The sequence below is a fragment of the Corvus brachyrhynchos genome, unplaced genomic scaffold, assembly GCF_000691975.1.
Source record: "Corvus brachyrhynchos isolate BGI_N302 unplaced genomic scaffold, ASM69197v1 scaffold142, whole genome shotgun sequence".
Classification (NCBI taxonomy): domain Eukaryota; kingdom Metazoa; phylum Chordata; class Aves; order Passeriformes; family Corvidae; genus Corvus; species Corvus brachyrhynchos.
The window spans coordinates 10,531,236-10,555,112 of NW_008237226.1; the positions used below are offsets into that span (position 1 = coordinate 10,531,236).

The 23,877-nt window shown below is 36.2% G+C and overlaps 1 protein-coding gene across 8 annotated transcripts in view; it reads right to left on the reverse strand.

The window, feature by feature from the left end:
* SNX13 (sorting nexin 13) overlaps nt 1-23,877 on the reverse strand; it is a 66,536-nt gene that overhangs the window by 36,750 nt on the left and 5,909 nt on the right. For all 8 annotated transcript variants that reach the window (XR_001860324.1, XM_017729377.1, XM_017729373.1 and 5 more), the window contains exons 2-3: nt 9,254-9,366; nt 4,584-4,686 (exon numbers count right to left, since the gene is read on the reverse strand). Coding sequence is in view for 6 of the 8 variants with exons in the window: in XM_017729377.1 (XP_017584866.1) it covers nt 4,584-4,686; nt 9,254-9,366 (216 nt within the window). In the remaining 2 variants the exon portion in view is untranslated. The remainder of the gene's footprint in view (nt 1-4,583; nt 4,687-9,253; nt 9,367-23,877) is intronic.

The following is a 23,877-nucleotide window of genomic DNA, read 5'->3' on the forward strand; positions in this document are numbered from 1 at the left end:
CTAAATTACTGGATCAGAAGGAAATAAAACTCAAATAGTTAGAAAAGGAGGGAAGGGGGAGACACAACAACAGCACAAGATAGCTTTTGTGCAAGACTCCAGTTCCTCACTTGTTTGTGAACTCGATCATGCAATCTCAGGCAGAAAATTTTCAGTTGGGCTTTTGGTTTCTTTATCCACCTCAGTTTATTCTATATGCCAGAAGAGAAATTACTTTTTTGTACCATTGCTACTCAACAAATGAGCCTTTGAAAAGTAATTAAGGAGGGAAAGAAATTACTTATAGAAGGATTTGCAACTCAGAGCAGTTAACCCCAAGAATGACCTCATCAGAGGTGACTTTTGGCAAGTGACATACTGAAAAAAAGAACTCGCTTTATCAGTGCCTCTCTCAAGTGGACTAATGCAGTGTCTTTCTACAAAATTTCAATGAAATAGGCAATAAATTCCTCTATTTTCACAGAAGTAACAACCCAACAACTTACACTATTGTTCAAATAAACCAGTAATTTCTTTGATCTAGAGAGAAAGCTATGACTATATTGGAAACAAAGAAGAACTGTCAAAACCATAAATGAAGGAATTATAAACCATATATCCAGGGAATCTATTCTATGTGACTCGCCCCGAGTATCTCTCATTCAAAGCAGTTAACAGTGATAAGGCAGTGAAATACCTGAGGCCAGAAAAAAAATCATCCTCCTACTTAACCAACTCTCTATCACAACACAGAAATATTTTGTAGCAAAATTCTGTATATTCTTTAACTTTCAAGACAGGGAAACTGTCTAATACAAGTAAGACTGGGTCAAATCCAAACAGTTAGTATATTCCACCCATATACTAAGGAATTTACGAAGTATTTTTGTGCTGATCATATCAAAATCACCAAAATGATACAGAACTAAATAATGAAATATTTTTACTAAGCACAGCATAGTACAAATCACCAGACAAAACTGTCAAAAGACTTTTGAAGGACTGCATGAATAAAACCATATTTGGAAAACACAGAGGAATATACAGCAGCAAAAAAAGCAGCAGCCACAAGAAAGAGAGGGACACAGAGACTATGCAAGATTACTTGGTAAAAATTTGAATGTTCATATGCTCATAGAATCCAGGTTTTCACCTGGATTTCAGGAATTCATCTTGTCCAACCTTCTGCTCAAAGCAGAGCCAACTACAAGGTTAGACCATTTTTTCATATTCTTTTTCTCCAATGAAATCTTTATGTGCCTGCAGTATAATTTAACTTGCTTTTGATATGTCTGAAGACATCTAAAATTTAGAGTATGTGCTTCTATTTCACTATAGGTACAACAGCTGACTGTAGTCTCACTTGGAGAGCATTGCTGGTTTTACATCTGCCTTCCAGACACCGACACAGAAGACAGACTTCAAGGAAGGATCCAACTCACATGACAACTGTCCAACTTGACGGCACTTCACTCACAATTAGTCTGATGCACTCTACCAGTAAGAAATTATTAGTCAGGAAAAACGGGTATCACTTGTTTTTGTTACATTTGACTCCTCCTTGCTTCATTTTAAGCAGGTAGGAAGCACTTGGGAGGAATGCGAGACACAAACTCCACAAAGTGACATGCAGCACAAACAAATGCAGGCTCCACAAGCATCTAACTGCATTGACTGAGTAACTTCAGACTTTTGCTTCACTGCACTAATGGGTATTTTTGAAGTCCTCTTTTGAAACTGTTAGGTAGCTGTCAAATATGAGATATGCCTCGTTTGGACTGTGCTACTATTTCCCTTATTGCAGTCACAGGGTTTCATGAATGGACAAGACACAGGATATTTACACATCTGCATCAAATCTGTGACATAGGCTATGACCCAGTGACTTCAAGAGACTCAGAGACTATTCAAGGACCCAACATGCAACTACAGCCTGTAAGTTGTTATCACTGTTATCTTACTGTTCTTTGGCAATATTGTACCCAGCCTACAGAAACTCCTTGTCTTTTGGGTAAAGCTTAGACACATCAACTACAAGAATGAAACATTTCACACTTCTGTTTAAGCTGGAGTGAAATCTGCAAGTTAAATTGAAAGTAGCATTCAAGTTAACAGTTCAGAAGGCTCTAAATTTACCTTTCATTCAACATTGTTTTAACACAAGCCTGCAGACACCTGTGTATCTTGCAGAGCCAGTACATTATTGCATCATCCAGTAGGTTTCTGACACAAAAGTTATATAATGACTTGCAAAAAGAAAAACAAGTCTAAGTGTAATTTTTAAGCCTCCCTATGTGTATGTAAACAAAGAAAAAAATAGCAGAAAGGTATACAATCTTCCATCAAATGTACATTAAGTATTCTCCTTAATGTGAGGTATTCATTATATATTTGCTAATAGGTATAATTTGCAGCAATCATGGAATCAGCACCAAATCTGGTGTTCTAACATATGGTACGTTCTACACATTACATCCAGCCACAACTTTGATGGTCTATATTACAACTGATTTCTGTATCTAAATCAAGCATTTGAGCATTTATCTTAGCCTACAGAAAATCTGTAAGTACCAAAAATAACCCAAAACTATCAACAGAACTCTGATGAAAAGACCATCTTATAAAGAACCAATATCACCAGATTACTCCTCAGACTACTGGAAAATAATTTAATGTTAAGGTGAATTCAGTTTGTACTTGGTTCATGGAAGAAGTATCATCTATACACACCAGCCATAGAAAAAATATTCATTGTTCAAGACCACTTAGGGCCACAATGGTTTTAAACATGAAAAAACTTCAAGTTAAAAATATTACTTTCCATACAAGTCAGCAGAAATTTAATACAGATATAGCAAATAGGAATCACAAGCAAACATCACATTTGGTTTTGGTTGGGACTCATCTCTACTGGCACTGCTACTGAAAAGCTCAGCTGCACTTGTTAACGCTACCATAATGCGGTGGCAAAAGAGAAATGCAAAACACTATTGCAGAAGAAAAACAGATTTTATTTGGTGAACAGCTCCAAACAGAAATTAATACGTCAGCTAAAAATAAATACCTTTGTATTACAGGACTTAAACCCAGAGATTAGTCAAGACAGGTCAGTTGAGGAAAAGTGCTGTGTCAATAGTCCATACTCAAATCAGAAGTCAAACTACTGAATTTGCAAAGATTACACAAAAAACTCCACAAGAATTTAGTCCTTTATAAAGCAACCAGAGCATACATATCTACTGAACCCCAAAAAAGTAACATTAACATTAAAAAAAGTTTCAGCATGCAGAGGAAATTTAAAAGACAGAAAAACTTCTCTAAATCCGCTCTCAAAACACAGGACATAAGTAACACTCCACAACCTATATAACAGAAGCACTAAAGTCTATATAGCACCAAGAATCTTAGCCATCTAAAAGGAGGTTTCATTAACAGAACAGAAACATTAGCTGACTGCTGACTTCTCCTTTTTCAGCCTTAACCTCAGTATTTTTCATCTGGAGCAGTGACCTTTCTTTACAGTTTAGGATATACTTTCAGATTTATTTTAAAAGATTCAAAGACCTAAGTTAAAAGGCCACTTACCAAACCAGCTATGAACCAGACACAGAAAAAGTTCTGTGATTAGAAAACATACTGCTGAATCACAAGGTAAATTTCTGTGTTACTAATAATGCAGAACACTCACCCCCTTTGATAGACAGTATGAAGTGTAGTGACTAATAGCTAAGAAAGAACAAACAGGATGTTTCAGTCAGAATAGCTGTGAGATTAAACTTAAAATAATTAGCAATCTTTGGGTTTTCTGAATTATGATGCGCGCAAATGGATCAGACCAAGAGATATATATGAACTTCTCAGCTGACAAGATGCATTGGTTCATACACCAGGAATTCCTAGAAATTCTACCTCTTGGCTATTAACAACATTTTCTTGTACTAAACAGATGCAGATTTATCCAGTTAGGAACCCTGAACTTTAAATCCATCAACCAAAATGACGTGTCTGTTAGGAACTCAGAAAAGAAAAGAGCTGAAAAGTGGATTCCACTGCTGCTCTTTATTCATCTGTGCCTTTCCAGAATTTTGGTAGGTCTTGAAGAGAGCCAAAGATAACCTCTACATCCTTGAAGTACTGCAAATGTAGACTTTGTAACAGTTTGACTTTCATAGGCAAGCAACTTTCTGACCACAACCAAAAGTGGAGAGACTACAGATGCAGTGATGGAAGACACCTAAATAGTGATGACAATCTTGCACAAAAAAGTAAGGAAGAGCTACCCCCCAGAACAAACCAACACACACGAGTAGTCTAGAAAAGAATGGTTTAGTCATTTCCTCACAGATGATATTAGCCAGTCATATCATACTCATTTCTCATAATGAAGAAAAAATACTTTAAACAAACTTTCCATAACCTATTAAAAACCTTGTATTTCATAAAGGAAAAATATTGCATTTCACTTGCACATTGCAGCTGACTCAAAAGATAAAAGCAGGCTATTTTACCTTAAGAAATGGGAATAATTCTTAGATTAAAACTGATTATTTCTAACCAAGTTATAAAATCTGATCTAGAAGTTAAGACCAGAAAACTTTCCTTACCTTAGGGATCCCAACTGATGTACAAGGGAGAAACGAATGTTCGCACTGCTCAAGGTATTTTTCTGAATTGCTTTTTCCAAATAAAAGAGTAACCACAAAACCCCTAAAATGGAAAAAGAAAGACCAGGTGCAACAACAGCCACATTTTCTGACCTCTAGAAAATATTCAACAGCAAGTTATAAAATGACAATATATGACAGTTCTCACTGTTTACTCTTGTGCTTTTTCACACTGTAACATGCTGCTCAAAATAACTGACAGAACTCTTAAGTATGAAGTTTCCCAGTCTTGTATTATCTGTCTTGATATATTCTTACCACACAGCAGATCTACATAGCATTGTCTATGCTACAGTGTGCCTGCTCTGATGGCACATTGCCTGTGTTCATAAATATTAGCACGTGGGAAGAGGGGTACATACAGAAGTTGCTCTGGTTGTATTTACATGAAGATTCTCCTACTTCAACACTATGAAGAAATAAACTCTGTAGGCTACTTCACTGTAGCATAAGCCACAAAATCACAGTCCAGGAATAAACTGATGCAGCAAGCATAACTAACCGTTGCATATGTTTAGACATTGCGCTCACCCTTGCTACAACAGTAAGAATTTATTTACAGCTTATGACACCAGGGGACAAAAACACATGAACATCAAGCTGGTTTTACTGAGAAATAGATGAAAACCTAGTGTCTCTCCCAATTATAGCATAAGCAGAGCATGTAGCCTTTGAAATATCAAGCAAAGAGGAAAAGAAAATAGATTAGCCTTGGGATGGCTAAGCACAGACAGCTTTTTACACAAATTTCAAAGCATTCAATTAAAAGGCCAGCTGACCAGCATTTGTGACCACAGGAACTCACAAAGCTATTCCAGGCTTGAAATGTGCTGAAGTAATACATTCTTTTAATGTACATAGCTGTTGATATATGATACTCTCTCTCACTTGTAAGATTAAAAATCTTATCCAAGCTAAAATATGCCATTTAAAGGTTTTGATTCCCACAATTAAAATTTTTCTTTTTAAGTCCCCCAGAGGCCCAGTAATTCAGAAGCTGGGAGGTTAACTCCATGAAAGAGGGAAAAAAAAAAAAAAAAAAGGCTTGACAATGCATAAGAGGAGTTTACTGGATACTCTAATTCCCTTGCAGCAATCTTTACCTGACATATGACAGCGAGGAACAAAAGCAGGTTTAATTGCTCTTCTGCTCCTTATCACTTTAAAATCATAACACCAATCAGAGTTCACAGACAAGAACTTCATGTTTCACTAAAGTTTTGGGGTTTTTTTAATTATTAAAGTTTGGATTTGCTTTTGATCCTCTATGACTTTTCTATTAGAAACCTCAGTTGTCTTTTAAAGAAACAGTATACTCAAATTTGGTCTAAAATCAACTTTAACTTCAAACATCCATCAGCAAGCTGCTTCTCCTCCTTTATTCAAAAGGACTGAAGCCTTGGAAATAACTACCTATACATTATATCTCTGTTTTCTCTCAAATATTTTCATGCTTTTAAAGTTAATGACTCATTCTAAAATACTAATACTACCGATACAGTTTAAAAATATGCTCATCTTCTTAGATGCCTTTAAGTATTTTCAGTTTTATCCTAGAAATGCTAAGAGCTTCTTCTGTGGCAGAATCTAATACATTTTATTCTCTAATGTAAAATCTTGTGAGTATTAGAGAAGGATACATAGTCTGACCATTCAGGGCATCTGCTAGCTAACCTGAATCGTCTGGTGTAAATGCTTATTTAATTCATTAAGATGATTCTCAATACATGAATGACAAATCATATTAGTCTTCCCTAAATGAATAGAGCACAAAAACGAAAAGATTGTATTTTGCTTAATTTTTTTGTAAATTCTTCCAACGATTACTGGATGACCAGCTTTTTTTCAAGGGCAGATTAACAACAGAACAAAGGTAAAAGAGAGAGAAAAATGAAGACCACAGATTTATCATCTTCCCCTCAAATCTGGAAAGTAAGTCTCAGCTGAATGCTTTGTGAAAGTCAAAAAGCAGCTACAGAACCATTCCTGATTTGGTCAGCAGTTACAATCATTAACGGAGCCAGTCAGTCATATACATATGGACGTGATTGAGTATCAATAATTATGGGGTTTGATGACAGAGCAAATTCTTTTAAATGGCAAAGCAATTGATGATCCAAGAAATTTCAATTTTTTTATTTGGCAAAACCACAATTCACATCATTTTTATTTTACTTCCTTAGGACTGAAAGAGGGAAGGAAAGAGAGTAAGATAAGAAACAGTCTTAGCAGAAGAGACAGATGGCAACAGACAGTCTCAGCACTCAGATAAAGGGGTTTACACCACTACTTGAAGGAGAGGGAAAAAGAAGAATAACACCCTGTAATATTCTACACAGGTTAATTAAAAAATATCTTTCTTTAGTGTCCTGCTTTTGAGCTCAGTTCCCTAAGTGAATGAGTTACCAGATCCTGAACGGAAAAAGGCTAACATTTTATAAATGAGTCTTGACATGAAATAAAGAGAAACTGTGATTTTGAACTTTTATTCATATATACAAATGGTTTCAGTATTCTTCCATGTCCACCAAAAACAATAGTACATTTACTACAAGACATCTGTGCAAACACACAGTTGAGAGCAAATCAAAAAGAAGTCATTAGCACATAATAGGAGTTAAACAGTATAAACAGATTGATTACATTGACACAGATATAGCATCACCATTGTCTTCCTGCACAGCTCACTGGCGTATAATGTAGATGCTTAGGTCGATACTAAGAATATGACCAGCTGTGATTCATCATTTTCTCTTGCTAAAACTACAAAATGGGACAGAAGCTGGACTTCCACCTAGTGGAAGTCAGAAGTTTTTCATACAGGCCACTTCTTTTCTGAATGAAATATAAAAACCTTGAAAACTGTGTGACAAATTGGACAAGAACTCCAAGTTTCAACAAAAAATTCAACCATAAAAATCCATGTCCAAAATTGTTATTTTGCTCCAGAGAAGGGTACAGTAAATATTACGGACACTACTACAATCATGAACTAAAACTAAATTTCTACTATGATCATGAACCAAAACTAAAGTTTTGTTTTCTAAATTTATATATATGATGTTATGACATATAATTGCTAATCATAAGTGCAAAAGTTACTTCATAACAACTTCTGTTTGTTTCTAACAGAAGCATGACCAAGCACTTTGTGAAACTTCAAGGGAATTAATTAAAAAAAAAAAAGAAGCAGGCAAGAATAATTTAGATACAAACCCATTTGGCCTAGTTAGCACTCGCAGTTCTGTGTGCTGAATGTTACAGTAAGTGAGTCACTCTGAAAAAGATTAACAGTGTAAAAAAGGGCCAGATCACAGCTTTAGCCAAGATGTATATGTCAAAGTAACGAAGTGATGACTTTCTACTGCAAGGGCTGAGACCTCACATCTACATACATAAGTAAACACTCTGCTTTAGCAGATACACTACCACTAGATGAATTTTTCCTTAATAAGATCAATGTTTACTGACTTGCTACAAAAATGAACCAAAGCAGCAGAATAACCACGGCAAAGAGATACGAGAGCTGACTTGAGAATGAATGAGCTCAGGCACCACATGCAGTTTAATGGTGCCAAATTGTAGCTGACTTCAGACACGCTCTACGAGACTGCGTTAACCGTTAGCTTTGAAAAGCCAAACAACTGAAACTTTGCAAGAATGAAGGAAGGATAACCTCCTAAGAAATTATTATATCCCATGTTATTTTCCATACTGCAAGTACTAAGGAAGTGGTAAGACAAAACAAAGAGCAGATTCACTCTTGCCCTTTGGATGAACTCTGACTTTTGCCCTGGACAAACAGATAGCAAAATATGCCAACAACACCTGTATCAAGACTTAACAAGACAAAAGCATTTATTTCAAGTTAGTTTTACTTTAACTAAATCCCTTTTCTAGCAGACTGACTATTCTGATTCCTGAGATGAAATACCAAGCCTAATACAGTTGAAACCCAAGTGTAGCAGCTCTAATTCTGGCTACTAAACGCTACTACATTTTTGATGAAATATACAGGAACATACATACATTCTGTATGGTATCAAGTAACAAGGGAAAAAGAATATCCCATTGAGACATTCTAACATGCCATTAAAAATGTTTTAATGGTTACAATGCAGACACCATAATATACAATGTAGTAATGGTGCTAAACTTCACCTGTTTGCTCCCTTCCTGCCTATAAGATAACACATGAAAAGTCTACGGCTGCTGAACTGATCTACTTGTTCAAAGTGTAGCATTATTTCCATACACCAAGGACAACATCCAGTCACATGAATCAAGCGCCTTAGGTAGGAAAATGAGATTGTGATAGAAAAGGAAACATAAGTACTTAGAAATACCTGGGAAAAGAACTGACACAGTAATAAAAAGTATGAACTGAAATTACCACTATTTTTATGTGAGCATTTGTCCTCTTAACACCCACTAAAAATAGCTAAGTTGAGATTTCAATTACAAAAATCTTGCTCATAAAGAGGTGCTCAAATGTGGAATATTAATTACATAAAGCCACTTCAGATTTTCTGAGCAAGCTCTCTGCTAATACACACATTAAATTTTTTCTTTCACAGCAAATTAAACAAAACACTACACAGTGTACTTACCCACCCACAAAGCAGAGGATATAAAATGCAAAGTAAAATATAGCGAAGGGTCCAAAAGTTACTAGAAAAAGCACAAGGCCAAGACTTCCCCATCCCCAAATGGAAAGACTGGTCTGTAAATAAGAACACATAGAAAAGGAATAATTAATATTATATTCATACAACTTTTAAGTCTCCAGAGCAATACTTGTAGTTTCTACGATGTTTGATACATTTTAACCAGATATAAATTCTCCCTGATGAAATAAAAATTACCTTTGTTTTTAAGAGCATATTGCTATCAAATATGTCCCCCATTATATTGTGGGTCAGTAATCCAGTTTAGCCAACATTAGAGCATTTTTCTTTCAAATACTATTCCTCATCTCTCACTTCAGATGCAACTATCGTCCTTCAAGGCACCACTTTTTTCTTCTCTATTCTCTTTCTGTACACTTTGTTTCTTGAGATCCCTTCCCCCACACCTCTCCCCCCATCCCTGCCGTGTGAAAAGTTCTCCACCACCTCCTCAGAAAAAGCAGGCTTTGAGACAGAACAGGAAGAGACAGAATAGAACCTTGTTTTACACATCTAAGCATGTTATTTTCTACAACCAAGCAATGCTGTTTCTTCCCTAGATCAAAGCAGGTGCAAGACTAAAAAGGTGTCCCTTTCTCCAGTCAAGCCACAGGCGGGTCAACAGGTGCACCAAATAATTGGCACAAGTATACTTTTACTCTTCCCCATAAATAAAAGGGAGGGAAACTTCAGAAACTGATACTTGGGCAGTGGTAGGGAGTCGAGGGTTGTTTGAAAAGCCCATGATGAGGTTAAAGTCAGCCACAAGAGCACATGTGGGCCTGGCACGATTTTGGGGTTGATGTCTGACATAAATGCAGCAGGCAAAACTCCACCTGCACTGGTAACCACCAGTAGTACAAAAAAGGCAGCAAGATTCCAGTTATTGTGCCAATATAGGTTATAGTATAAGTGCATTTATATACATACATGTATACACATACTTGATCTATCTATCTAGACACACGTGTCTGTACATACCTATACGTACATGCATGGTAATCTAAAAAAGCAAGGCAGGGAAACCTGACTGACAATAGTTTTTACACCATCACAATGCTGCAGTGCAGTCAACAAAGCTTATATAAATTTAATTCAATCTAGTCTCTAGTTCAATATGGAAAGCATGTTTCAGCCAAGTCCCAAGAGTGTGAAACACAACGATGACAAGTATTTATAGGCCACCAAAACTGTTCCAGCTCTAAGGTTCTCAATTTTTTTTTTTGGTTGTTGTTGTTGTTGTTGTTGTTGAATTTACGCCTTTCCTAACAGTGATCAAATGACACCCTGATGCGAACTCAGACAACTGTGTCAACAAGTAACACTAAGAAAGTATTTAAATAAACTCGTCTCGCAGTTTGACATTTAGAAAACAAACAGAGATTGAACACCAGATTTGCAGAGAGCCCTTTTTTAGCTTTTAATACGAAGGAGCTACAGATCATTTCTCTCAAAGGACTATTTAGATTTCATCTTTTCATCTTAGGTACAGGTTTTTAAAAAATCAACTTTTTCAAAAAACATTTTAAAAATCCTATAGACAATAAAAAATAATACAAACTAAGACTCCTATATAAAGCACCTTTGATTATTTTCTGAGAGCAAGACCAAAAAGCAAAATCACAGCTCTGAAGAGAGACTGTTTCGCCGATCTAAACTGCAGACATCAGAATTACTTCATTCTTCTTAGTTAAAAGTTTAATGGAACATTGAGATGAAATTCTATTTTCTCCTAGTTGAACTTTCTTAGCAAGAGATAAAAGCTGTACTGGCCTTGTTCTTAGTGTTTCAGTCTAGGAAAAATGAAAACATACTAGTATGTAGATGAGTGTAATTGAAGTACCGCAATTAAAAAAACCACATTGCAAGTTATTCAATTCTCTTTAAGCTGAGGAAATGCTTTAATAGGTAATATAAACCATAAAAGCCACAACACTAAAATGCTGAATTGGCACTACAAAAAAACAAAAAACTCAATCACAACTGAGTAGAAGATTTTGTTGTTTTGTTGACTCATAGTAAGTAAATGTGTGTAAGTAAACTGTGGCCTTCCAGTACATGAAGAGAGCCTACCAGAAAGATTGAGAGAAACTATTTACAAGGGCATGTAGTGACAAAACAAGGGGGAATGGCTTCAAACTGAGACTAAGTTTAGATTAGATACTAGGCAAGAGGGTGGCAAGGCACTGGAACAGGTCGTCCAGAAAATCTGTGGATGCCCCAATCCTGGCACTGTCCAAGGCCAGGTTAGTTGGGGCTTTAAGCAACCTGGTCTAGCAGAAGGTGTTCCTGCCCACAGCAGGGGGGTTGGAACTAGATGATCTTTAAGGTCCTTTCCAACCCAAACCATTCTAGGATTCTGTGATAAACTCTTTGGAAGATAGAAAGGAGAGACACACCAGTCAAAAAAAAGAAACCAAAAAAACCTGGCAAATGCAACAGAACTAAAACATGAGATCCCATTGCACATCTACATTTCAATACAAAAAGAAGATTCTGCATATTCATGCCCTCAGAAATACATTTTAAAACTTCTGCAGAGCACTACAAGCATGATAAGGAAGATATGCACACAGAAGATAGCATTTAATGATGGTCTTTTTATGTCAAAAACCCATTATGCTTAATCACATCATTCAAAAAAGTTTAAGTTCTAAATATGGGATAAGCACTCTAAATGACTTAATTAAACTAGATGGATGTATATTCAGAGCTGGATGAATGCATAATTAACAAAGAAAGCTCTATAACTCTAATAAAGAAAACAGTGACCTTTTGTCCTATGCTCTAGTTTTGCAGTTTAGCATACGGGTACAGAGATTCAAATCTCATTTGGTATTTTAATACGATTTCTTAAAATTTGTACAACTTGGTACACTGCAGGAAGTACAACAGATACTGACCCAATTCTTGTATATCCTAAATGAGCAGTTTATAGTATTATGGATTTTGAGACATTCAAAGGGATTAAATCATCAGGATGGTACCCTTTCTGCTGACTGTAAACAGAACTTCCCCTAACTCCACACTTCTTGACAGGACTTCAGCAATATAAGTCCTAGGAAAAAAAATGAAAACTTACTTTAAAAGTTCTATATACATCAAAACCAACTATTTTTGAATAGAATGTCCAAACATACACAAATATGATGCAGCTGGTCAGTATGAAAATAGTTCAGGTATTTAAATTCAAACCCCACTTACAGCTTATTTCCAAATTTTATTCATAATGGTAATTTTTTAGAAGATTCACAGATTTACTAAAGCTCTGTCTAGTCTTACTAAAGTTAGCTGCAGGGCAAATGCTTATCACTCTTGACAGAAAGAACAAACCAGTCTTCTAAAGAAATGGTCTAATTGCTAGTGTTTAAGTCACAGCTATCCAGACCCTTCAAAAGAAGCTGACATGCCCTATATTGGCACAGCAAACTTCCAAGCTGAGCTGGCATAGTGCTGTTCACTGACTTTCAAGGAATTAGGGACAGTTACCTAAAGGCTAAAGAGAAACACAAGCCTCAGTTCTGCGGTAGGCATGGTCGGGTATACACTGTGTGCATACACATGGATAAAGGAGGTTTATTCCATGTCAGCAGCTGTTCCACATTTCACCAGTTTTAACCACTTTTGCTTATCACCACTACAGATACTCCATGTTTGTCTCACCATCATCACTCCGTAGCTCTCAAGTCTAAGATTTTACAAGGACTTCTGCAGTATATTACTAAGGTCATATATATAATATATGATGGGTTAATGTAGCACTGTGGTCACACACAGTAATTTTCTTCCCAGAGTTGGGAGTTGCTTCAGCAAAATAAACTGCAGCTGAAGTACAGCGGTGTCTGTAAGCTCCAACAGCACACTGCAGAGGCTCATCAAGTGAGAGAAGGCACACAAAGGTGAATATTCGTATGTGCTTGATTCAGCTTTAACAGATAAAAAAACTATCACCTCGATGACCTGTTTGTTTGGTTTTCTGACTAGGTTTTGTCCATTTTTCACATGGAATGATTTTTCCACAGTATACAGTCAAGTACTAATAGTACCTAAATAATTTGGTTTCTTATGCATATTTGCTTTTTCTTTGGTTTCTGCTTCCGAATCAAGGCAACATTCTGATGGTCGAAGCTGCACACCGTTACGGCTAATAGTGCTGAGCTAACACTGACTATGTAACTTAACATGACCATTCACACAGAAGTTTCTAGAAATCCACAATCCACAGCAATTACTTATTCCAGAAACAGACACAATTACGTCTTACTAAAAAGTAGCTTCAATAGGTTTCTTATTTGCTTAATCCATCTGACAATCTTTCAGACCTTTGCCCCACACCCATTTTTAAGCAAGATCTTCAGTCTTGACACATCTTTCTCTAAAAATGATTCACCAATGTAGGTTTGTTGTTTGGATTTAAACTAGTGCTGTCAATTTTAGCTTGGAACTGGCAGTAAGGTAACACGTGTGTCTGGTTCAGGGCAAAACAAGTGTTACTCCACAAGTCCAGATGACAGGTTCCTGCTAGTCCCCCTCTGCCAGTGAACAACGGACAAGTGTTTCCACTCATGAGGCTCTGGGTGCCACCATCCTCCTACTCGAGAAAGAAGCTCCTGTTCCAGGCACTTGTCTCTCTTCACAATTCCCACACACATTCACAGTAATTGTGGTTTCAGGTTTGAAGACACAGATCAAGAGGAAATAAAGAACACCCATATAGGAAGGCCTGGCTCTGGAATCATCTGCTTGTCAATCTTAAAGCTGCAGCAGAAGATGTAAGTCTTATCGCAGCATCCAAAAGACCAATACTACTTTGGAAGATTATAATTTGTGATTATTTTCAGATTTAACGGTTGCAACAGAATCATCTGAACTTCGAAAGAAAAGCAACATTTAAAAACAAAAACATGTTTCTCTGCTCAACTTTTACTCTGTTTATCAAATTACATTTGTCCATTAAAAAGTTACAGTAGCTGATCTGTTCCCAACACACACTGATAATCAAACTACCTTTTGCCATTTGGGTAATTTAAATTATTAGGTTGGTGGGTTTTTTTAATGCCTCCTCTGGGCTCACATTAAAAAAATTGTCAGAGATTGCATTTACAGTAGATGTCAAGTTTAATTTTGTTAATTCCACACATCTGCCTTTTAATTTGACTTCCATTTTGAGTGCAAATGGAACATGTTCACATATAAACCTTTCTATAATTAAGGTGAGTGTCACTTTTGTCAAGTGATTAAAAACATTATTTTAGGTTTCAAATTACTGTCTCTTCACTAGCATGACAAGTAAAATTGGAAAGCTGTACCAACCGGAGTGCCAATTTCAGCACAGTGAAATTCTTATGTTACACTACTCAGGGAAATATTTAACAATTGTGAAATAAACCATTAGCAGCTTTCTAGTTACGTTCTCCTATCTGCCAAAGTTAAAGCAGTCATCTGAAAGACATGTCAACAGAGTTTTGAGTTCTGCATATCATGATATCCTAACAACACTAAAGGTCCTTTTTTAAGCTCTTTCTTCTTATCCTATTGCCCTTTTCTTTCCTTAGCCCATAAAGGCAAACAACACCCTAACCTCCACTCCTACTTCACACTATGGAAAAATAATTGTGGTGAATTTATACAATAATTTACTGCAGTACTTCCAAGGAAACTCTTGAAATTTTAAAAAAATTTTTAAAGAACTTTACATAGTCTATTTTGCTTTTGTCATTCTACATTTAGATTGGGTTTTTTTTCTAAAGAAAGCTTAAAATACTAAAGCATATAAATATACACTAATAATCTTTTACATAAATAAAAAAGATAATGTTAATTAATGTTAAGAGTTAAGAAGTTTGGCCAATGAAGTTTCTTCTAGGTAAGTGCAGTACTCCTGCTGATCCCTCCTGGTTACAGAGGCTGGAAACTCTCTGTTGCAAGCAAGAGTCCATCTGTCTCCTCTCTACCTCACCTCCCCTTCTTCCATTCAACGCACACTTTGTATGTCAAATGGCTTAATTATTTAACAGTTGGATTAATTCAAACACAATCATGTCTAACTGCACTGAGTTTGGGTTTTCCTGCTGTTCCTCACATTGCATGAAACAGTAAAGCTTTTGGGATCGTTTCCCCCTACTCTCCCCTACAGCTATACAAGGCGGAGTAATGGATTAAGCTCTAATGGATAGGCAATAATTTTTTGTCTGTATTCACTATTACTGCGGTTTTGGCTATTCCTGAAACTCTTTTTTAGAAGTGCAAACATTTAAATGAAAATACATTCTAACTGTTTCTTAAAATATGTAACATTATAGTGTGTAACTAGAAAGACTAAAAGTTATTGTGCACATTACTTCAATTTTAGTATTTATCCAGAGAGCAACAAATTCCATTACTAAAACTTGACTGTTTGCAATAAACAGAATATTACTATACAATCTGTAATATAATTAAAAATTAAGAAGTTCCATATTTTGATACAACTGGGGTTTTTGCAAGAAAAAGACCGTTTTTGTGATTATCACTTACAGTTCTATAAGAAATGGTAAATATTTCCAATGTCAAACTTTCTTCTCAAGTAAACAGAGTAAAATTCAGCCCGGAGTCAAGAGTCAAGATTATTTTTTCTTCCTCTCTCACACTTGCTTTGCCACCATTGCTGATCATTACATGAGATTAGGAAGCGAAATGTTTAATTTTAAACTGACCTTCATTTTACTAACCTTTATTTCCAGTGCTAACAGCTACTTTATTATATAGCAAAACTACCATCAACGGACAGAAAGCTTCATTTCATGTAACCTTTTCTTGAACCGCCCAAGTACTTATCTTGCTATGAAAAACAAAGAGGCCACCTTCACAAAATCCAGTCTGAACCATGTTCTACTTAAAGGATATGAAATTTCGGTCAAATTTAAAAGAGGCACTTGAGCATCTTGGATAGCAATGAGAAATAAAAGAGGCAAGTCCCACTTTCTGCTACTTTCTTGAATATGAAAGTGACATAATCAAACTCATCTTTAATACAAAATCCAAGAAAGTGATCTTTTTCCTTTGTAACAATACATATTGACTTGTATCCAAGCTAATTTATTTATTTGGACAGAAAGCAAGACAAAAAGATAAAAGCATCTTGGATCACCTTAGGTGATTGAAACAGGGCCAGGCTTCACAGGATTGCCTAAGGTGATCTACAGTGAGAGAATAAAATAATCCCTCTATCTTGAATTCAAGCCAATGAGATAATCTAGACTGCTCTACATCCAGCCTCTGGATAAACAGATTACATCTATTTCAAGTTCTTCTGGTGCAAAATAGTGGCAAAGTGGACAGAGGGGGAAGCCCCCAGAATCCTTAGCAGGTGAAAAAAAAGGTCTGTTCTCCTATATAGCTAAAATAATGAGGTCACATGCTCTAGGTCAAGAAACTGTTATTTCATTTTTGACTACTGCTCAAGTAGCATCTTAAGCTTTTTATTTTCCGGCAGCAAGGAGTTATCTAAACGTTCTTTTCACCATTTTTTTCTTTTTTCACTGCTAAAGAAACCTGATTCCACTGAATGAACTTGAAGAATCATGAGCTTTGCTTTGAGAACAATTTCTCCACTCCGGCTCCTAGTATTTATCTGTATGCATTAAATGAGTCTCTCCCCACAAGAATCAGATCTAGTGGTCATCTCTCTGTGTTTCTAATAAAAACGTGTAGGCAGAGCTCACGGATACTACAGAAACAGTTGCTTGGGACACGTTTTTAGAAAGGTTTCTTCATACCTAAAGAGCTGTGGTTTTGGGAAGTAGAGAAGAAATCTCTTTAGTTCTATGCTGTTCTTCTGTCATAGTGGTAACTTCAACTAAGCATCCCTTTTGCCAAGCAATAAGCATCTGCCTATTCCTGGAACTTAAATCTCCGTTACACTTCCTCAATTTATACCATTACAAAAAAAATTTATACAGAGATTATTTATATAAACATTATTTTGGACTGAGTCTTCTGTTCAAAGGCAAATCATTATTGTCTATGATCTTTACAGGGAGGATAACATGGTAAAAGATGGATTATAAGCGGTCTGATGAACAATGACTACTTTTCTTAAAATAAATCCATTTTTTTTCCTATGGAGATACCACACAATTTCACAGCAGTGGTTGTGTGCAAAACAGTTTGTGCAATCTTGAATTGATAGAATCAGCTTAAAAAAAAGAATAAATATAAAAAAGATGCACAAAGATACAGTATCTGCTTTGGAAAATCTCGCTAACTTCAAACAACAACCCCACTACAACAAAAAGTGAAACTAAGTGAAAGTGCAAAGTTTTTGCAAATACAGATGTGTCAGAGACATGAGGTATAAAATAAGATAAATTATATAAAATTTTGAACATTTTGGAACTGCACACTGCAACAGCAGTTATTGAGCTTTATTTTTTTGCTTTTTCCTAAACAACTCATCACATGTAAACAGCAGACAACACCTTCAAATTTTATACTGACAAAAATACTAAGATTTTTGTTCTACCACTTGAGGACTTGCTTGAAAGCAGCCATAAGCAAATAATTGTTTTCAAGCAAATTCCTTAAAACCAGTAGTTTCTTCTAAACAGACTGATAAACCATATGTTTCAATATATATCTGCAGGAGTGTGATTTTTTTTTTACTGAGAGTTAAATTTATTATATGTGTTCATACATATTTCACATATACATAAATATTATATATATACACACAAAATCCAGTACTTAAATTTACTGCAGAAAGATTTAGTCATTAACTTCTGATCAACCTTTTAGTACTCTGGCTTCTTCAGCCTATAAAATTAGTCATCCAAGAGTTTTGTTTAGTTCTTTAATCCACTGCTAATATTATGTTGCTATTTGCTACTTGCATCACAATTTTCAGCATTATCCCACTAAATGTAAGATGCAACTGCTTTGGATGCAATATAGTGGTTTACTGTGGGGTTTTTATTCTTTGAATAGTACGTTCAATCTAATAGATTCCAAATAAGCAACATTCCTCATCTAGATAAAAAAGTTACTTTAAAAATACTAAGCTAAAAACATAACTTCAGAATATTTTTATCAAGGACTGTACTAAATATAAAGATTGACTCTACTTGCCTTATTAAGTTGGGTTACAAATGTGAAAGAATACAAGTGGAAGAAGCTATTTCATATTATATATCATAATTGCCAGAAGGAGTTCTCCAGTAACAGACTGAACAAGACTAAAAATTAATTTTCATATTGTCCCAAGTGATCAAGGCTGTTGTCTCTAAATACAGTAATGCCATCTATGTTTGTAGTATTATTTTGGTAAATGAAATAATGTGGTTAAAACATCCCTACCCTTTTTACAAACCCTGAATAAAGTTTTTCCTCTTTTTCCTAATTTATTAAAAAGGAGGAGAAAAGCTGTAGGCAATAACTGTAATGTCAAAGGCCACCTTGACTAAAGGCAGTACTGTAATTGCTATCATGGAATCCAAAACCACAAAGCTTAACAGAAGCCAATATAAACGATTATTCAGACTGTATTGGCAGCAGAAGAGCATCAACAGGAGAGAAGGTCCAGGCCAGGGAGGAAGGAAAAATACATGCCAGTCAGAATCACCTCAGTCTCTAAGAAGGTTGTGAGCAACCAAGAGATTTACCAAGTGCAAATCGTGTCTGAGCAACCCAGCTGCTTTCTACAGTGAGGTGAGTGATACTGAGGACAAGGGCAGGGCCTTAGATGATGTGCACTTTGCCTTTAGCACAACATCCCACAGCTTCCTTATCACTAAATTGGTGAGGTATGGGCTGGATGAGTAGATTAAAAGGTAAGTGAAAAAAATGCTGGATGCAAAGATGTGACTAGTGGTACAGAGTTCAGTGTGCAGCCAGTAACTAGGTGGAAACCTTCAAGGATCAATATGGGACCAATGATGCCTTAGCAATGTGGGTGATGTGATACAGTGAACTCTCAGTGTGCACAGAATCCTCAAGTGGGGTGAGCGCTCATTACACTGGAGGGTTCTGAGGTGTATCAACAGGCTGGAAAAATGGGTTTACAGGAACCTCATCAAGTTCAACAAAAACAAGCAGAAGTTTGCATCTGGGGTGGACTAACCCTGGGCCACAATACTGTCTGGGGCCCACTCTCTGGGAAGCAGCTCTGCAGAAAGGGACCCCGAGGTGGGCTGTAAGGTGAATCCAAGCCAGTAGCGTGCCTTTGCAGCAAAGGTGGCCAACAGTATTCTACTCTCTATCAACAGAAGTGTCACCAGCAGAGACAGCAAAGTGAATCTTTCTCTCCACTTGGACACCCCTGGAGTCCTGTGTCCAGTTTTGGCCTTCCCATTAAAATCCAAATCAATCTGGAAACCAATGTACAATATCCAATTCCACCACAAAGGATTTTGTGCTGAAACAAAATATATCCATATTATGAAGCCACAGGCGACACTTGCCACCAAGAGAAGGGTAGATTTAGAAAGCTTGTTGGTGCTCCCAATTAACATTCTGACCCTCTTTTATGTGACTGAGAAGTAACACAATTTTTAAAAGTATTACTCCCTTCCTCCTCTCTCTGGTGCTCACCTTTGTCTTCAAAAATAAACAAGAGTTGTAGTCTCTACACACCTACCACCAAAGTAATAAAGGGCATCTGCTGCCAAAACACCAGATTCTGAAGAAACAGCTACCAACACTGTATTCACTGATTTTAATATTTTGGCAGATTTTTTTTGTTCTTTTAGTTCCAAGACCTCAATCAGTGCCAGCAGCATGAACCAGTTTCAGTTTGGACTCCTGCTTGCAATGGTCAATCCTTCGCTATATCTAATTTCTTGTCTAAAATGCACTGATAGTTCCACAATAGTTTTTAAAACTATGTAGTGCTTTTTAATCAGTATTATAATTAACAAACTGGAAAATGAAATGGATATAAAAACTCCAAAGATCAGAGTATGCACCACAAAGAAGTTGCTGTCAGTACACAAATAATAAGTAGGATCCCAAACTGCAAATATAGTACGTTTTAAAGAAACTTAAAACCACTGACAAAATACTAGCACCTTCCTCTGGAGACTGTAATGTTACTCCACTGTTTTCTTCCAAAGTTTAAATTTTATGCAGTTCTTTGAGTACCACAGGTTTTCTCCAGTTACTAAATACAGAAACTCTGATAAAACCACTATTTCACTACAAATTCCCAGTGGTCTCTGAGAGTACATCTGAACTCCAACAAGGCCAAATTTCATATGAAGCATGCTTACTGGATTAAGACAAAATAACCATGGAAACAGCTGTTATACAAAATGACACAAACCTTTACAAAGCTAGAGTAAGCCTAAAAACTTCCTGTTCCTTGCAACTGTTTTTCTGGACAGAATAACATCACCCAGTTGCGCAAAATAAAGCAAGAGAAAGAGATTAGTTCAGCGTCACCAAGTTTTTCAATACTGCACAATATACAAAAAAATCTGCAACTTCTTTAATAAGGAGCTGATGCCTACCTTCACAGAATGGACAGTGCCAACACAAAAAATCAGCACTCTGATTTTGCTTCTAATCAGCAAAAAAAGCCCTTACTTAACAGGGGGGGAAATTATTTAAATATTATTGTCTTTTTCCAATGGAACAAATGTAACAGGAATGCAACAGAAACAAATCAAATCTTTCCCCTTCATGTATTTAATATCCCCTTTTCCCAAAACCTCCTACAGTCCTTATTGCCTGTGTGCTTTACCCACTTGCTTTCCAGAGATGTTTGGGGAAGGCATTTGGGAAGGCTTGCTCACTCTGTGCATCTCTTTCACAGTTCTCTGCACTTTTGCCTTTTCCCTAATACTGTTACTGAGAAAACTGCTGTCTGCTGCCCACACAACCCTGAGAAACTCCACAAGTTTTATCAAGTGGTTTGCTACAGAACACTGCTGACAGCGCTGCAGGTAAGTGTAACTAGCGTGGAGCCTCCTACAGCTTCTTCCAAGACTCTGCTCCATAACCTCTGTCCATCTGGCCTCTCTATGAAAGCAAAGAGCCTGTTGAGTATCCTAAATTAATCTTTTAGCCTCAAGTAGTCATCTTCTTCCTCATACTAAATCTGGGCCCAGAATCAGCACGTCAACTATTTTCTGGATATCTCCAGGTTCACATACTACCTCTCCCATTAAGAAACAGAAGAGGGAAAGCAATGTGAATATCTACAAATAGCATTTACATAAAGGGACAGTTCCATGAACTTGCTGAAACACTTCATTCTCAAACATCAGGGCATGGAATATTTCCAACAAATTTCAATGAATTCGGAGAGGAAGGAAACCATAGAAATGGTGCATCAACTCTTCCCACTTCAAGATTATAGACTGAAACTTATTATAGATTAAACTAATTGAGTCATTTGAGTATCCAGCTCCCAGGGCAAGTTTAGAGAAGATATCTGAAAACTTCAATTATTGCCACATGGCCAAGAACAAAAAAAAGAAACCTAACTGGAGCTAACAAACCTTACTCATAACTTCTTCTGGAAGCAGTGATGCATTCAGAAGTCACTGAGGGAATAGTGACATTCCCTGCTTTCCAAAGTACAGGAATTATTTTGGATATTGACTTGGTTTAGATCTACGCGGAAGGAAACGCAGAATAGCACTATGCGCTTCCCTAGCACCAAACCATGCAGCTGTTGATCTGGCAACTTATCCTGTGTTCCCACCCTCATATCCCTCCACAAGACTCATTCACCAAGGCAAAAGAATTCTTCATGCGGTTGCTACTTAGCTGCTAGACCTGAAACAAGAAGCAGTCAGACCAGCTTGTGTCTGGTGGAGGGGAGAAAAACCTCTTTAGTAGCACCCAAGCTACACCCCGTGAAGCCAAACATGAAATGGCACTCCTAGCATCCTAAAGCCTTTGTGCATGAAGGACATCTAAAGGAAAATACATGGCCATCCCAGTGACTGCAGCAGGAAAACAAAGGTAACTACATAAAGAAAATAACAATAAAGGAGAGGGCAACACATGAGAGAAACAAAGAACGAAGAAAATAAGAACTACACAGACAGCAAGGTGGAATTATTCATAGACCAACCCAGGTACGTAACTCCACACAGCACAATGCAGCTACTTTGATCACTGGAAAACAAAAAAACATTTGGCATAATGCATCAAAAAATAGAGAATAAGGGAAATAGGAGTTATGGGCAATTATCTAGAAATCTAGAGAGAAAAATTAAGAAGACAGCAAGCATCATGTTATATTGAGATTGTTAAAATAGAAAAAATATTTCAAACAAAAAAGGTGCCAGTAAAATAAAGCACAATTAAAAGAAACAGTGATAGGCAACAGCCAACCATCATTAATTGGAGAATTCAATAAAGGAAAATATCCAATAAAGTAATGGAAGATCTTAGAAACATTCATAGAAATATTGTTCCTTGTTGGTCTCTCTACTGCTAATTCATAATCTTCATAAGAATTTTTAAGAAGCTGCAGTAGGACAACTGCCAACTGAAAGACAGAAGACCAGTACCATTTAAAGTCCAGACCTTAAAAAACAACATAAAGAAATAAATAAAAAACTTATTTCAAAGTTTTAAGCACACATTCAAGTCAAGCATAAAGCACAAAAGAAACAATGAACTACACAGTTGTAAGACCATAAAGCAAAGTACCAGTACTAAAGTGCTTGTATACACAAAGTAAGAACAAATTATTTTTAACACACCTACCTACTGCACACTATTCAATTTAGAAAAACTGCTGACTGTGAAAAGAAAAACTTTGTTCAGCATGAAAATTTTAAATAAAACCTTACTGTCCTAGCCTAATGTTGTAAATAAATAACTTCTTATCAAAATGACAACAATTATATTCACATAAAACAATTTGTTCTCGACAAGAATTTTTAAATTTTACAAAATAAATAAACAAGCATAAAAAGTAATTACCACTTCATTATATGTACCATCAAATTAAATTTGTAATTCAGGCATTAAATCACAAGACTTAAGACTTCCATAGTATATGATTTTACTTTACAAAGTTAATGAAATTTACATTTGCTAGCATTGTGATCAGAAATATTAATTTGAGTATATAAACAATAAAAAATGGTATTTTTCTTCCAAGTATGTTAAAAGAGGTTGGATACCTAAATCCCCAATAGGCTTCATGAAAAATTAAGATGTCTATCAGTAACAAATACACCAAGATACATTGGTGGGGGGTGGGTGGGAAGAGAATGGAACCACAACCACTTGCATGGATTTTTAGAAAAAAAATAAAAATCATACAGTAAAATACAGATGCGATTTCAAGCACAAATAGTTCCTTCAGTGAATAAGGAATACTTATCATTTTTACTGATCCTACTATTTTCAAGCTATCACAAAAAATCACTACATATGCTTCAGAGAAGTAAGCTGATACAATGGTATGAAACACCACAACCTTTGGGGAAAACCAACCTAAACAAAGTTTTGATTTATTATAATGGACATGGAGTGTAAAGGTTTAAGTGGGCCTCACACAGGAGAAAACACTCAAGCCTCAGAGATATCTCAGCCTGCAGCAGCTGTTGTTACAACAGCAGCATGGC